We start from the raw sequence: 17,330 nt of genomic DNA on the forward strand, positions 1-17,330 counted from the left end.
CCAGAATGGAAAAAATAAAAAAAACTAATAAATCAAGCTAGATACAATCTGGATATGCTAAAAATCCACTTTTGAGTGGTAATGTGAAGAAGGCTATATAGAAGTCGCTCAAATCAGAATTGTAAAAAAATCAGATTCCATGTAACTTGTGGTGTTCACATATATCTGGGCCACGTTGGACCTGCAGTCTGAACGTAGCTTTAGAACTAGGAACTGTTGAAAATAAGTCTTTCTGAGGTTATTGTTAATCTGGAAACTTTTTCTAGACTGATTTTTTTTTTGTTTTTTTCCTGCTATAGAGGTGGTATCGGCAGTGTTCAGCATGCTGCTGATCTACATTCTGACGGGCATACTGCTGTATGAGGCAGTTCAGAGGACAATACATCAAGACTTCAATATAGATGGCAAAATCATGATCATCACTGCAGCAGTGGGGGTGGCTGTCAACCTTATGTGAGTCAAACAATCACATGTAACAATTTGTTTCAAGAAAACGTTAACGACTGGTCGTGCTGAGGACTAATCCAAGTTTTTGAGTAACAAAACAGTCCAAAAATCTGCTTAGATCTTACACTTAATACAACCCCAAATCAGAAAAAAATTGTGACATAGGGAAAAGTAAAATAAAATTAATTAATTCTTACATTTATGTTGACTTTTATTTCATTGCAGACACCATGAACCAAAGATATTTCATGTTTTGTGTAGTCAATTTCATTTTTCTTAATATATACATCCATTCTTGCATTTAAAGTAGGGATGGGAGGACTAGTGATAATAGTCGATGATGACGAGCTAACATATGACGATGTTTATTTAACTTTTAAAACAATAGACCTTGCTGGAGCTGTCACCGCTCCCTTCACTCAGTGAAGAAAGTGTGTGAACCTTGGCAGGTGAATTAGTGACTTCAAACGTGTAGTCTATGCCTAGTAATAAATTTCTTGTGGTTTTCTTGTTGCTTAATGTTGACAATTCATACTGTATTTGTTGTCTTTCCGATGCCTGATTGTTTTTTCTCCCTGTTTGAGGTGCGTTTCCATCCAGAGATGGTTGCGATGTCTACTTCTGCAACAATCCCCCCTGTGCACCAGCAAAATTTCCTGTATATTTGTTTTGTAAATTGTGTCTGTAGTATGGTCACCCATTTGAGTCTGGTGTGCTTGAGGTTCCTCTGCTTGAGTCTTCCTCAAATCATCAGAGGGAGTTTTTCCTTACCATTGTCACCTGTGTGCTTGCTCTAGGGGTTGGTAAAAGCCCCTTTCACACCGGGCCCACTTCGAGTTGCTTCAAGTGGCATCATGACGACGCATGAATGTCTGCGTCAGGTGCGCGCTGCAAGGGGGGAGAGAGGAGGTGAGGATGCAGCCTGCAGGTTCTCTGCACAGAAAATCAGAGTGCACAGTTTGGCTGCAGCCAGACTGTGCACTCTGATTTCTCTTCTAGTTTATATTTGTTCTTGTGCAGGGCTACAGGTCTGCACTCTGAGTTCTATTATAGTTTATCTTTTCTCCGTTGACCGCAAGATGCGCTCGCGAGCGAACGAACCGTCCATGGTAAATGTGGAGATGTCTGGAGTTATACTTGATGTGGACATGTCCTGTCTCTGGCAATCCATCTGTGAGCAGGACTTATGTCCTTTTTTTGTCCTTTATTTAACAGAATGATGAGAGAGTTTGAGGGGAGAGTGAGGAACTGCAGCAGCAGCCAGACAGTTTTTTTCTTTTAACTGTTCACATGTGCGCGCTGAACATGTACGGAGTTTTTACTGGATGTGGACATGTCCTGTCTCTGGCATTCAGTCTGTGAGCAGGACTTTTATGGACTTTATTTAAACACAGTTGTGAGAGAAGAGCGAGAAGCTGCAGCAGCCAGGATGAGCAGTTTTGTTTTGTTTTTTCTGTGCTCTTTGAGCATGCAGCTTTTACTGCATTGTGTACATGGTATAAAGACAATCCTGTGTGATTTATACTTCAGGAACAATGGAACACAGCAGGAATCATAAACTGGCGTCAGGTAACGTTGTATTGTGAGGTTGTGGCTTCCAGTTACATTGAGTCCCGTCGCGTTGCTCTGACTTGCGCTGAAACCACTTAATTTCTGCGTCGAGCACAGGACACAAAAAAAATTTCAATATGTTTAAATTTTGGCGTCCAATTCACTTCGTCCTTTGCATCCCTCGCGCTTTTGTGCCGTTGAGTTGCATCGTCTCGGCACTGGGTTGAGTTCCACGTGGCATTGTCATGACGCCGCACGATGCAACTGGAAGTGGGCCCGGTGTGAAAGGGGCTTTAGACCTTACTTGTGTGAAGCGCATTGAGGCCACTTTGTTGTGATTTGGCGCTATATAAATGAAAATAAATTGAAATAATTTGAAATGCAGGTACTATTTTCATGCTAATGCTGTTTTTTTGTATTTGTGATTTTGTGCTTACATTTGTTCAAATACTATAAATGTCACATTTAAGTTTCACAATGAAGATTCAAAATGGGCTTAATTCATTCAATATCAAATTTAGTCGCCGACTAGTCGAGTAGTTGATGACTAATGGTACCAGACTAGTTGACTAATGATTTTCATTAAGTCATCCCAACCTTATTGCATTACCTCCTAGTATGGCCACAGCGCTGCTGATGTTAGAAGACAACTTAACAGGAAAAATCATTGGCATGTCACTTCAATCACTGCCAGACCTCAATCACCACTGTTGTGTACACAGAGTCTCTGTCAGGCTGTTGAAAAGCTTTTTTCCAAGAGCAGTCAAATTCATTAGCCCCCAGTACATACGCCCATCATTAGCTATTTATAAATTTAACTATTGTTAAACCATGTTTTTTTCAATCTTATTAATTACTACTTTAGATCATGATTTTATACTTTAAAGTTGCACTGTTTTCTTCTGGCCTTGTAAAGAAACCTTTTTTTTATTATGTATGACTAAATCATGACTATGGGTCAGCTGATGTGTCTTTTTCACTCCCATATCTCACATACATGCAGAGGTGGGGTCCAGAATTGCCCGAGAAAGTCTAACTTGTCAAACATCAATCACTGGGTCCAAGGTCATATCTGTCTGTTGGCTGGCCGATTCCTCCCAGGTCCTTTCGCTGATTTTGATTAAACTTGGCATGTCAAGTGAATGTGTTTGTCTGTCTATACGTGGACCAACCATAGACTGGTGTCTTGTCCAGGGTGTACCCCACCTCTTGCCCTATGACTGTTGGGATAGGCTCCAGTCCCCCGTGACCCTTGATTGAAATAAGCAGGTATAGAAAATTAATTAATTCATTCTTTAATTTAGGCAAAGGTTAAGGAATTTGATTTTCAACCCAGTTTGAACCAAATGTGCCACACACTTAGATTTCAGAATTCCCTTGCAAGGTCATCTAGAGCTCAACCATTTTGGTGAATATCAAGCTCATTGGTGTAAAATGTTTGACTGCTATAGCCCTTACGGTCTTCATGTCCTGAGGTACTTTTATCTAGTTTATTTAAAATGGGACAATGGGTAGGTCGTCACCACCTAGAATCAGCAAATTTGGACAAATTGTCTTTGTATTTCCAGAGTTAGGAGATGGAGGAAGTATGAGTGTTTAACCATTTTGTTTTCTTTGATGCTTTTCCTTTAGAATGGGGTTCTTGTTAAACCAAAGTGGTCACCTCCACTCCCACGGACATGGTCATTCTCACGGTTGTGGAGCTGCCCCCCCTTCCCAGTCAGGCCATCAGCAAAACCCGCACGGCAGCCTGGCTGTCAGGGCCGCCTTCATCCACGCTCTGGGAGACCTCGTCCAGAGTGTTGGGGTACTCCTTGCTGCCTGCATTGTTTGCTTCAAGGTGCATCACATTTTTCAGCAAGGTTTAGTTTTAATTATTCATTAAAACTAAACCTTATTATTTAGTTTTAATTATTCATTAACTGATTAACTGATTCATTAACTGTTTTTCAGACTGATTCTACATACTGACATTTCAGAAATGTCATGAGCATTTTTAGATTCCGTTTCAGGTTTAGGGCCCTAGCTTGATAGCCTATCATGCAGAGACTAACTATTAAAACCATCAGGGGACCAATTAGATTCCGCGAAAATTAGTTCCACCAACTTTTAGTCCACTAACATTTTTTTCCTGACACAGTGAGTAAACATAATGGTCAAAAACGTTTGTAAACCCTAAAATCATACATGTTAGTTCCTGTCTGTTGTGTGTCTGCAACTTCAGACCGCTGTGAGGAGCTCAGCACCCCCCCTCCAGCAGAAGGGGGCGGGGTGGGGCAGAGCGGGGCAAGCCGGCTGTTGCAAAGAAGTGTCATTTACTTTCACACACAATAGCACAGATAGTTGCAGAAGACATCAAACGCAAGGCACTTTCACTCATGGTCACAACATGACTCTTCACCAAACAGACTACTCTACTTGAACTAGAAAAACACAACAAATCTATAACACGGACAACATTGCTAAGCCAACATGTACTACAATAACAATAATTAAAAAAAGAAACAAAAAACAAACTCCACAGTGCACAGTGATGGCTGGTGGTATTGATTTTTAAGAGGGCACACCTTCACATTAAGAAGGGGGATTTGCTGCAGGGCAACATTACTTTCACCTACCCAACAGACCTTATACGTACCTGATAAACTGGATACTGCGTGTATATGTGTAGCCAGATACAGAGTAACTTTGCACTCTCTCGCGCGCGCGCACACACACACACACGTCATCAGATAACAATAATTTATGTATTCAACAATCATGGCTCAGGCAGCCAATTCAGATAGATAGACAGATATATACAATGGCTTGCAAAAGTATTCAGCCCCTTGGTATTTCATGCATTTTAATTTGTTTAGGGCATTTCAAATACAAAAACTAAATCAGGCTTCTCAATATAAAAATTTCTAAAATTATCTTCCTTAGACTCAAACTGAAAGTAAATCTCCACAACTTGATATAAATTAATTAAAAATATCAAAGCCAAGATGATGGGTTGCATAAGTAATCAGCCCCTTTGGTATAATACCTGTAAATCAATCAATCAATCAATTTTTTTTTTATATAGCGCCAAATCACAACAAACAGTTGCCCCAAGGCGCTTTATATTGTAAGGCAAGGCCATACAATAATGATGTAAAACCCCAACGGTCAAAACGACCCCCTGTGAGCAAGCACTTGGCTACAGTGGGAAGGAAAAACTCCCTTTTAACAGGAAGAAACCTCCAGCAGAACCAGGCTCAGGGAGGGGCAGTCTTCTGCTGGGACTGGTTGGGGCTGAGGGAGAGAACCAGGAAAAAGACATGCTGTGGAGGGGAGCAGAGATCGATCACTAATGATTAAATGCAGAGTGGTGCATACAGAGCAAAAAGAGAAAGAAACAGTGCATCATGGGAACCCCCCAGCAGTCTACGTCTATAGCAGCATAACTAAGGGATGGTTCAGGGTCACCTGATCCAGCCCTAACTATAAGCTTTAGCAAAAAGGAAAGTTTTAAGCCTAATCTTAAAAGTAGAGAGGGTGTCTGTCTCCCTGATCTGAATTGGGAGCTGGTTCCACAGGAGAGGAGCCTGAAAGCTGAAGGCTCTGCCTCCCATTCTACTCTTACAAACCCTAGGAACTACAAGTAAGCCTGCAGTCTGAGAGCGAAGCGCTCTATTGGGGTGATATGGTACTACGAGGTCCCTAAGATAAGATGGGACCTGATTATTCAAAACCTTATAAGTAAGAAGAAGAATTTTAAATTCTATTCTAGAATTAACAGGAAGCCAATGAAGAGAGGCCAATATGGGTGAGATATGCTCTCTCCTTCTAGTCCCCGTCAGCACTCTAGCTGCAGCATTTTGAATTAACTGAAGGCTTTTTAGGGAACTTTTAGGACAACCTGATAATAATGAATTACAATAGTCCAGCCTAGAGGAAATAAATGCATGAATTAGTTTTTCAGCATCACTCTGAGACAAGACCTTTCTGATTTTAGAGATATTGCGTAAATGCAAAAAAGCAGTCCTACATATTTGTTTAATATGCGCTTTGAATGACATATCCTGATCAAAAATGACTCCAAGATTTCTCACAGTATTACTAGAGGTCAGGGTAATGCCATCCAGAGTAAGGATCTGGTTAGACACCATGTTTCTAAGATTTGTGGGGCCAAGAACAATAACTTCAGTTTTATCTGAGTTTAAAAGCAGGAAATTAGAGGTCATCCATGTCTTTATGTCTGTAAGACAATCCTGCAGTTTAGCTAATTGGTGTGTGTCCTCTGGCTTCATGGATAGATAAAGCTGGGTATCATCTGCGTAACAATGAAAATTTAAGCAGTACCGTCTAATAATACTGCCTAAGGGAAGCATATATAAAGTGAATAAAATTGGTCCTAGCACAGAACCTTGTGGAACTCCATAATTAGCTTTAGTCTGTGAAGAAGATTCCCCATTTACATGAACAAATTGTAATCTATTAGACAAATATGATTCAAACCACCGCAGCGCAGTGCCTTTAATACCTATGGCATGCTCTAATCTCTGTAATAAAATTTTATGGTCAACAGTATCAAAAGCAGCACTGAGGTCTAACAGAACAAGCACAGAGATGAGTCCACTGTCCGAGGCCATAAGAAGATCATTTGTAACCTTCACTAATGCTGTTTCTGTACTATGATGAATTCTAAAACCTGACTGAAACTCTTCAAATAGACCATTCCTCTGCAGATGATCAGTTAGCTGTTTTACAACTACCCTTTCAAGAATTTTTGAGAGAAAAGGAAGGTTGGAGATTGGCCTATAATTAGCTAAGATAGCTGGGTCAAGTGATGGCTTTTTAAGTAATGGTTTAATTACTGCCACCTTAAAAGCCTGTGGTACATAGCCAACTAACAAAGATAGATTGATCATATTTAAGATCGAAGCATTAAATAATGGTAGGGCTTCCTTGAGCAGCCTGGTAGGAATGGGGTCTAATAAACATGTTGATGGTTTGGATGAAGTAACTAATGAAAATAACTCAGACAGAACAATCGGAGAGAAAGAGTCTAACCAAATACCGGCATCACTGAAAGCAGCCAAAGATAACGATACGTCTTTGGGATGGTTATGAGTAATTTTTTCTCTAATAGTTAAAATTTTGTTAGCAAAGAAAGTCATGAACTCATTACTAGTTAAAGATAATGGAATACTCAGCTCAGTAGAGCTCTGACTCTTTGTCAGCCTGGCTACAGTGCTGAAAAGAAACCTGGGGTTGTTCTTATTTTCTTCAATTAGTGATGAGTAGAAAGATGTCCTAGCTTTACGGAGGGCTTTTTTATAGAGCAACAGACTCTTTTTCCAGGCTAAGTGAAGATCTTCTAAATTAGTGAGACGCCATTTCCTCTCCAACTTACGGGTTATCTGCTTTAAGCTACGAGTTTGAGAGTTATACCATGGAGTCAGACACTTCTGATTTAAAGCTCTCTTTTTCAGAGGAGCTACAGCATCCAAAGTTGTCTTTGTTCCTTTGGCACAGCTTCAAACGCTGCACTGTGCCAAAGGAACGGAGATCAAGGATCCACCATGTAGAGTTTATTATGTCCAGAGTTTAAGGATCCAGTAACCAATTTCATATTTATTTACTTTAAGACTCAATAAAATGCTGTTCAATTTAAATTTAATTAGCTTATAAAGTGCCAAATTACAACAAAAGCCATCTCAAGGTGTCACACATAGAACAGTTCAGCATAAAAAAATTTAAATAAATAAATAAAAATAAAAAATTCAAATACCTAATTAAAAACAGAAGTAAAAGAATAAAACATAACAAAATAAAAACTACTCATAAGAAAGAAAATAAAAATAGGTTTTAAGTCTTGACTTAAAAATGTCCACGGACTCCGAATGCCTCACTGAGGGCCAGGTACTGGCTAACCCAGAATGAGATTTCCCACTCAACAAACTTCCCCAGCCTTCTGGACATGACGAAGGTGTTGGGAAGGTGTCGTAGCACGGACCCACAACAGGGGGCGCAAATGAACGGACAATGAATAAGCCAAAAAGTAACAATTTAATGTTGTGATAATACACAACTAAATACACAGAAATTGCAAAGTCAATTGACACCAGGTGACGTGTGGGCAGGCTCGAAGATAGAAGACCCCTGACGAGAGAGAAGCTGCGTCCCACACGGCTTCCACCACCAACGGTCTGAAGAACACCGGAGCCGCCAAGTCCCGAGTCCCCAGGTGGCCTCTGTCTTCGGCTGTCGACCCTGGTACTGCTGGCAGAAAGCAGAGACAAGATGAATGAGTGTGAGTCCACACACTCAGTAATCCACAGTCTGTACACAGTTAGGAGGGAGCACCTCCACCTCCAATCACACACTCATGCAGCTCCTGGTTAACCACTTATCTGGTTTGGAGTGTGAGGCGAAGCCATCGCTGTCACGCCAAACGCCAATCCCACAGACAAGGAAAACCACCAGGAAAACGGCTGCAACAGAAGTTCAGATTATTACACAACGTATGTGTCAGCAGAGAAATTACCTCTTCAGTAGTCGATTTCTCGGCGAGGAGGTGGAGTTGCAGTCCGGCCTTTATGGTGATGATGATGATGATGATGAACGAGTGACAGCTGGTGCAGAGGATGAATGACAGCTGTCACTTCTTCTGGGTCTGGCGCCCTCTCGTGCTTGGAGCCCGCACTCCAAGCAGGGCGCCATCTGGTGGTGGTGGGCCAGCAGTACCTCCTCTTCAGCGGCCCACATAACAGAAGGGACTTGGGCTGTTGTACCTGGCTTTTCCCCTTTGGCTACCCCTAGAATGGCCAATTTTTAGCTTGAATTTTCAAAAGCTTCCCCCCTTCCGCACCCCCCCCCCCCACCCACCCCCACCCCCTCGGTGGCTTTGCTCCCTCGACATTACCACTACGCTAAAATTTTATGAGGAAAATAATTTATTTGTATGTTAATGCTGCAAGTAAGTATTTGATCCCCTACCAACCAGCAAGAATTCTGGCTCACACAGACCTGTTAATTTTTCTTTAAGAAGCCCTCTTATTCTGCACTCTTTACCTGTATTAATTACACCTGTTTGAACTTGTTACCTGTATAAAAGACACCTGTCCACACACTCAATCAATCACACTCCAACCTGTCCACCATAGCCATGACCAAAGAACTGTCTAAGGACACCAGGGACAAAACTGTAGACCTGCACAAGGCTGGGATGGACTACAGGACAACAGGCAAGCAGCTTGGTAGAAGACCACAACTGTTATGATTATTTATTAGAAAGTGGAAGAAACATAAGATGACTGTCAATCTCCCTCGGTCTGGGATTCCATGCAAGATCTCACTTTGTGGTGTAAGGATGATTCTGAGAAAGCTCAGAACTACACAGTAGGACCTGGTCAATGACCTGAAGAGAACTGGGACCACAGTCAAAGATTACATTAGTAACACATGATGCTGTCATGGTTTAAAATCCTGCAGGGCAGCGAGGTCCCCCTGCTCAAGCCAGCACATGTCCAGGCCTGTTTGAAGTTCACCAGTGACCATCTGGATGATCCAGAGGATGCATGGGAGAAGGTCATGTGGTCAGATGAGACCAGAATAGAGCTTTTTGGAATCAACTCCACATACCATGTCTAGAGGATGAGAACAACCCCAAGAAAACCAGCCTAACTGTGAAGCATGGGGGTGGAAACATCATACTCTGGGGGTGTTCTTCTGCAAAGTGGACAGGATGACTGCACCGTATTGAAGGGAAGATGGATGGGGTCATGTATTGTGAGATTTTGGCAAACAACCTCCTCCCCTCAGTAAGAGCATTGAAGAAGGGTCATGGCTGGGTCTTCCAGCATGACAATAACCCCAAACACACAACCAGGGCAACTAAGGAAGGGCTCCGTAAGAAGCATTTCAAGGTCCTGGAGTGGCCTGGCCAGTCTCCAGACCTGAACTCAATAGAAAATCTTTGGAGGGAGCTGAAACTCCAAACCTGAAAGATCTAGAGAAGATCTGTATGGAGGAGTGGACCAAAATCCCTGCTACAGTGTGTGAAAACCTGGGGAAAAACTACAGGAAACGTTTGACCCCTGTAATTGCAAACAAAGGCTACTGTACCAAATATTAACATTGATTTTCACAGGTGTTCAAATACTTATTTGCAGCAGTAAAGTAAGTCCCTTCGGCTGCTCCCTTGTTTGCACTCGGGGTCACCACAGCAAATCCAAGTTGGATCTGCATGTTGAATTGGCACAGGTTTTATGCCAGATGCCCTTCCTGACGCAACTCCACATTACATGGAGAAATGTGGCAGGGGTGGGATTTGAACCCGGAGCCTTCTGAACTGAAACCAAGCGCATTAACCACTTGGCCACCACCCCTGCTTAACATACAAATAAATTATTAAAAAAATCATACATTGTGATTTCTGGATTTTTTTTTTAGATTATGTCTCTCACAGTGGACATGCACCAAAGATCAAAATTTCAGACCCCTCCATGATTTCTAAGTGAGAGAACTTGCAAAACTGCAGGGCGTTCAAATACTTATTTTCCTCACTGTGTATGTGTATATATATATATATATATATATATATATGTGTGTGTGTGTGTGTGTGTACAGGGTTCTAGCTAGGATAAAATTTTAGAGTAGTGGTAATGTCGAGGGAGCGAAGCCACCGAGGGGGGGGTGCAGAAGGGGGGAAGCTTTTGAAAATTCAAGCTAAAAATTGGCCATTCTAGGGGTACCCAAAAGGAAAAAGCCAGGTACAACAGCCCAAGTCCCTTCATCATGTCCAGAAGGCTGGGGAAGTTTGCTGAGTGGGCAATCTCATTCTGGGTTCTCATTCTGCAAAATCGCAGGGTGTTCAAATACTTATTTTCCTCACTGTATATACACACACGTGTGTGTGAGTGTGTGTGTGTGTGAGAGAGAGAGAGAGAGAGAGAGAGAGAGAGAGAGAGAGAGAGAGAGAGAGATGGCCACAGGCTACCACACTACTGTTGCTTCCACAGAAGACGACCAGATGGATTATGGGGTACATTATTACGACACCTCTTTTCTCTGCAACACAGCATATACGACCGCAGTGGTGTGGAAAAGACTGCATCAGTGTCAGGACAATCTTAACACACCACAATGAAGTCCTCTTTTTTGTGTGTACAGTAATTAAGTCAATCATTGCAATAAAATACAGAAATCTGTTCATATAAAACAAAATACAAAAATACATTCTAGTGTGAACGTACAGTGTATTATTCTGTTATTCCAACATCATAAATTAACAATCCCCACATAATCCTTATGTGACATGAAACATCTTTGAAGAACACAATCAACATCTACCATGAGGTAGCTTACTCATTAACATTAAATTCAGAACTACATGAACAAATGTGAGCCCTTTAACTGGACAAATAAAAGATACTCACACAGGTTGATATACAAAATAAAACATCATGAAAAGTTACATTTAGGGAAAAAAGGAAAAAAATATTACCTGCAACATAGCATGTAGCACTGCAGTGGTGTGGGAACGATTGTGTCAGTGTCGGGACAATCTGAACACGCCTGGCACGCGGGAAAACATTTAAGCTAGTTTAGCATCATTAATAAGTCTCTAAACATCGTTTTACGGTCCAACAACTCACAGTAAGTGCTCAAAACAGTTAGCTTAAGTCACAGTGAGTACATGACACGGCAAAATGTAAAATATAAACATCTGAAATGTAAAGAAAATAATTAATTATCCCGGACCATAGAAGAAGACGTCTTACCACAATGAAGTCCTCTTTTTTCTGCGCTTTACCCAAGTCCACCACTGCGCCACTAGATGGCGGTGTTGTACTTTTTTGCCATAATTTAACAGGCACAAATCCCGTTACATACACCCACTTAAATTATGCTAAATAGGGGCAACGCAGATCAAACCTCCAATATAAAAGCAAACAACAAAAACAAAATATTGACCTCCAAAAAAAAAAAAAAGAGTCCAGCAAAAATAAAATAGAGAGAGATAAAAGGGCTGTGGATATGGAGCAGTGATGCACAAAAAAGTCAATGTCAGAAATTCTTCCCTAAAGTGTGGAAGGACAGGGTGGTACCAAAACCTATACTTATCACAGACTAACAGAAATGCCTTCTACATCTCATAAACTTGTACATACCTTTGCTCTTATAGTGTAAAAGAATCACACCCCAATTCTAAAGTCAACTAAACTAGTAAATATGAAAAGGGCAGGAGGAAAAAAAAAAACAAAACAAGTGACTGCCTGCCATAAAAGCCACATTAGTTGGTCTACACACAAATTGGCATATGCACATTAGATGCAACAGCACCAAACACGGACCCCAACACAGGTTCAGCATTCTGCACAAATCTCTGGCCCGACATCTCACAAATACGAGATCTGTTAGAAAAGTATCAGACCTTTTTTTTTTTTAAAAAAAAACCTGATGGATTTGAATCACGTGTACTTGCATGAGCCAACCTTGAACCTTCATGCACATGCGTGAATTTTTTTCACGCTTGTCGATTGCGTCATTTGCTGGCAAGCAGCCTTTGTGTGAGGACGTGTGTAGTGCTCTCAGCGGATTTTCATTGCAAGGAAAAAGACGGAACGACTGGAGCAGCACTACTGCATCAAATTTTGCCAGAAACTGGGCGACAGCCAGGTGGAAACCATTCGGATGATTCAGACGGCTTTCGGTGACTTTTCAGTCATGTGACTATCTGTGAAATTGTGGAAGAGGTGGGCATGTCACAGCATGTCCTGTGAGACAACACGAAGGTGCTTTTGCTCCGCCGTCAGCAGCTTCAGCATGAATTTCACTGCCACTCTTTTCATGGCCAAATCTTCTGTCACAGTGGAATGTGCTGAAAAAGTGCTGATGTCCACCTCTTCCGCAATTTCTCGGATAGTGACACGATGGTCCCGCTTCACCACAGCGTTCACTTTGGAATGACCTGGTCATGTTGATGGCCGACCGGAGCGTGGCTCGCTCTCCACCGTTGTGCGGCCGTCTTTAAACCGGTTGTACCACTCCTTAATCTGTGTGATGCCCATAGGATCGTCACCGAAAGCCGTCTGAATCTTCCAAATGGTTTCCACCTGGCTGTCGCCCAGTTTTTGGCAAAATTTGATGCAGTAGCGCTGCTCTCGTCATTCCGTCTTTTTCCTTGCAATGAAAATCCGCCGAGAGCACTACACACCACCTCACACAAAGGCTGCTTGTCAGCAAATGACGCAATCGACAGGCGTGAAAAAATTCACGCATGCGCACGAAGGTTCAAGGTTTGCTCATGCAAGCACACGTGATTCAAATCCATCAGGTTTTTGCAAAAAAAAAAAAAAAAAAAAAGGTCTGATACCTTTCTAACAGACCTCGTAGACCTATTTGGATGCCTGATGGTCCTCCCACATGAAAACTGAAGGGGTCTGTGTTGATTGTGGATGTGTGCATACTACCTCTTCCAACTCAACCTCATCTGGAAAGAGAAAATCACACAACAGGTGTATCAGTCGGTGAGTGTCCTATTTTCTTGAGCCTATTTTCTAAGTTAGCTCCCTGATCAGAATGGCTCTGGTTGGGGAATCCATAAATACAGAAAAATTTGTCCCATAAGCAGCGGGCAACTTGCTTTGCAGATTGATTCTTACAAGGAAAGGCGAGTGTGAGCTTTGAGAAATGGTCTGTAACAACGAGGACATCAGTGGTCTTCTTATCACTTGTCTCTGCTGTCCAAAAATCTATGCAGACCAGCCCCATAGGAGCCAAGGTGCGGATGGACTCAAGGGGAGCTCGGGCATGTGGTTCAGGTGTCTTCCCCAAAATACATCTCTGGCAATGCTTCACATGCATCACAACATCCCTGCCCATACCCGTCCAAAAGAATCTTTCACTGGCCAGGGAGAGATTTCTTGAACAGCCCTGGTGACCAGCTGCATCATGAACTCCGTGCAGCACCTGTTGTTTCAGAGACTCGGGTATGACAAACTGAAAAATCTTCCTGTTAATGCGACAATCCCTCTTCACCCTGTAGAGAATCCCATTACACACTTTCAATTTCTTACAGTGCTTCAACAGCCTGAGTACACAGCTTGGCTCAGCTGTTTTTTCACATGCGTTTGGCCTCTTATGTCGCTGAACATAAAAGGCGGCCCTGGACACCGTTGCATCTTGTTGCTGCATGTTACGCAACTGGCTGTGGGGAATGACAATGGATGGGTCTTCATTGGGTAACTGCAGTGAGGAAGGGCTCATGCCGGACATACGGGAGACACCACCAGTGCGATGAGTGTCCAATAGGGCTGACACCTCTTCTACACCAATAGCACCTCCAGACAACAGACAGGTACCTTGTGCTGGGCTAAAATCCACATTAGTGGAGTCATCAGCAGTCTGAATAGCCTGGCAGTTGATGGTAAGTTGGAAGGCGTCAGCGACAACTCCATTAATCTCATTCAACAAAGACAGATAGGCTCCTTTACCAGACAATGGCTAATGCTGGACCTGACGAAGGGTTCACGGCTCAGAGCATCAGCAACAGTATTCCTGGGCCCTGGGACATATTTCAGGTCAAAGTCATATGTCGCTAGCTTTGCTACCCACCTCTGTTTGCAGGCATCCCACCTGAGCTTCGTCAGGATATATGTCAAAGGGTTGTTGTCTGACCATGCAGTGAAATGCCTTCCTTTTAGCCAGTGGGAGAACTTGTAGCATATGGCCCACTTCAGTGCAAGGAATTCTAGCCTGTGAGCTGGGTAATTCATCTGGGATTTCGACAGTGTTCTGCTAGTGAAAGCGACTGACCTTGCAATTTTCTCACCATCTTGAAGCTGGGAAAGAATGGCTCCAGTTTTATTTATTTTATTTATTAGTTTATTTGACAGGGACAATACAATCAGACATAGCTACAAATCAAAGCTTGTAGCTGATGTGATGCATACAGAGTATAGCAACAAGTGCTAATTTACAACTCCCGTCCCTGGTTAGGCTTTTCTACTCTAACACCACCTAAAAAACATCTTAATTTACATTTGAACATCTATAATAAATAGAACAGTGCAATTCAAATTCATCTCACTCATCAATGGCGCCCCATTAGCGCCTTGGGGCAACTGTTTGTTGTGATTTGGCGCTATATAAATGAAATTGATTTGATTTGATTTGATCTCATTCATTCATTCTCATATGTTAACTGGTGGGTACAGTTTTGGTTTGATTTAAGCCAAGATTTAAGTTTAAAGGTGAATATTTTCAACTCACTGATGGCCTTAATATCTGTGGGCAGTGAGTTCCAGAGTTTACAGCTTTTGTAAGAAAAGGCTGACTGTCCAAATGAGGTTCTGCACTTGGGGATGGTACAGTTATGATTTAAACTACCTCTTGTTGTCCTGCTGCTGTTTGGTCTCCTCATAAATTCCCTAAGTGGTTCTGGAGCCAAATTGTGGTAGCATTTAAAAAATAATTTTAGAAAACAGAAATTGCTAAAACTGTCAAAACTCAATAAGTTATGTTTGTGAAGAATTTGACAGTGATGATGACGGATTGGTTTTCTGTCTATAATTTTGATTGCTTGATTGTAAAGTGAACCAATGCGCTTTGTGGCTGAGGGAGCTGCCTGGCTCCATGCTGTCATGCAATAGGAAATATGAGAGAATATCATCCCACGCATGTACAGCAGGGCCGCCTGGTTTGGAATGAAGTGCCTGATAAGTCTAAAACCATTTATATTTCTTTGTATTGTTTTGGATATTTTCTTTATGTATTCATCAAATTTTAGTTGCGGGTCAAGAACCAATCCTAGATATTTCATTTCATTTACTTGAATCATTTACTTACTTTTTTGATTGAAAAGCACATAGACACTGTTTTAGTGAGGTTAGGGACTAATTGATTTTTGAAAAGCCACTGACTAACCTCAGCCATACATGCAGATAAAACATCTGCAGCTTGCTCTGGTGTCTTTGCGGGTGCATAAAAAACTGCATCGTCCGCGTAAAGTTGGCAGCGAACATCTGGGCAAGATAGTGGAAGGTCATTTATAAAGAGACCAAAAAGCAGTGGTCCCAGTATGGACCCCTGAGGTATTCCCATCGAGATGTTTATCAGGGAGGATTTATCCTGGGCCACTCTCACACACTGCTCCCTATCCTGCAGGAAAGAGGTGAACCACTGCATCGCGTCCGAGGAAATGTTAAATGTGGACATTTTGGCTAAAAGGAGGCTATGATTGACTGTTTCAAACGCCTTTTTAAGATCCAAAAATACAGCTCCTACCACTTCACCCTTGTCTAGTGAATTTTTAATGTTTTCTTTGAAGCAGCAGTTGGCGATCTCAGTTGAATACCCTGCTCTAAAGCCAAACTGCTGTGGGTGGAGGAGCTGGTTGGCCTCCAAGTGGTCAGTCAGTTGAGCTGCCACAACTTTTTCAGTAAGTTTGACAATACAGGTAAAATTGCTATCGGCCTAGTTGTGCATAGAGTCCTGGACTCCTGATTTAAAAATTGGGACAATCACAGCTTTTTTCCAGCCTGAAGGAAATTTACATTTTCTAATGGACAAATTAGTAAGGTATGTCAAAGGTTTAACTAACAAGTTACTATAACGTTTGAGAAAGCAGGAATTTATATTATAGATATCATTTGTTTTGGAGTTGGACAGTTTTTGGATAATCTTTGATACTTCATTCTCATTCACTTCTTGTAGACAAAAGTATTGAGAAGATGACTGTAGTGATTCACTTTCAAATGTGGCTCCATCAAATGAGGCGTCTACGGCAAGAATGAAAGGCTTTCCAAAGTCAGGATGGGCTACGGTCACACTGTGTGACAGATCATATTTCATTGTGTTAAATGCTTCCTGACACTCGGATGTCCAATCACCTGCAGAGAGTACCACCTGACCAGAGCACTTCTTCTCATGTATCCTCTTGCTTCTGGTTCTTCCCCCAGTCTTTCCCACTAAAGGTTTCCCTTTAGTGGAGCAATTCTTAATGAAATGCTGATAATACAGCACCATCCCCAAGAATCACCGAATCTTTTTCTGCAAAGGAGTGACACCATCACTGTCCATCAAATCAGACACCTGTACTTGATTAATAGCATCAACCTTTCAAGGGTATGTCTGCACCCCTGACTCAGATGACATACCCAAGAAACTTAACGGATCTCCGCAGGAAGTGGCACTTTTTTGGTGCCAGCTTGAGGTTATGGTTCTTCAGGTGAGGGAACACATCTCCTTATGTTCTTCGACTTCTCAAGCATATTTAATACCATCCACCCCTCTATTCTGAGAGATAAGCTTGAGAAGTTGGGTGTGGAGTGGGTATTTATCTCTTGGATCAACAGCTA

The 17,330-nt window shown here is 42.0% G+C and overlaps 1 protein-coding gene across 1 annotated transcript in view; it reads left to right on the top strand.

Moving 5' to 3' along the window:
• The window catches only part of LOC117530660 (zinc transporter 4-like), a 51,297-nt gene that overhangs the window by 12,417 nt on the left and 21,550 nt on the right, over positions 1 to 17,330 (top strand). Inside the window, exons 3-4 of the mRNA XM_034193538.1 lie at positions 300 to 453; positions 3,631 to 3,838. Coding sequence (XP_034049429.1) covers positions 300 to 453; positions 3,631 to 3,838 — 362 coding nt within the window. The remainder of the gene's footprint in view (positions 1 to 299; positions 454 to 3,630; positions 3,839 to 17,330) is intronic.

Source organism: Thalassophryne amazonica, chromosome 2 (assembly GCF_902500255.1).
Source record: "Thalassophryne amazonica chromosome 2, fThaAma1.1, whole genome shotgun sequence".
NCBI classification, from domain to species: Eukaryota; Metazoa; Chordata; class Actinopteri; order Batrachoidiformes; family Batrachoididae; genus Thalassophryne; species Thalassophryne amazonica.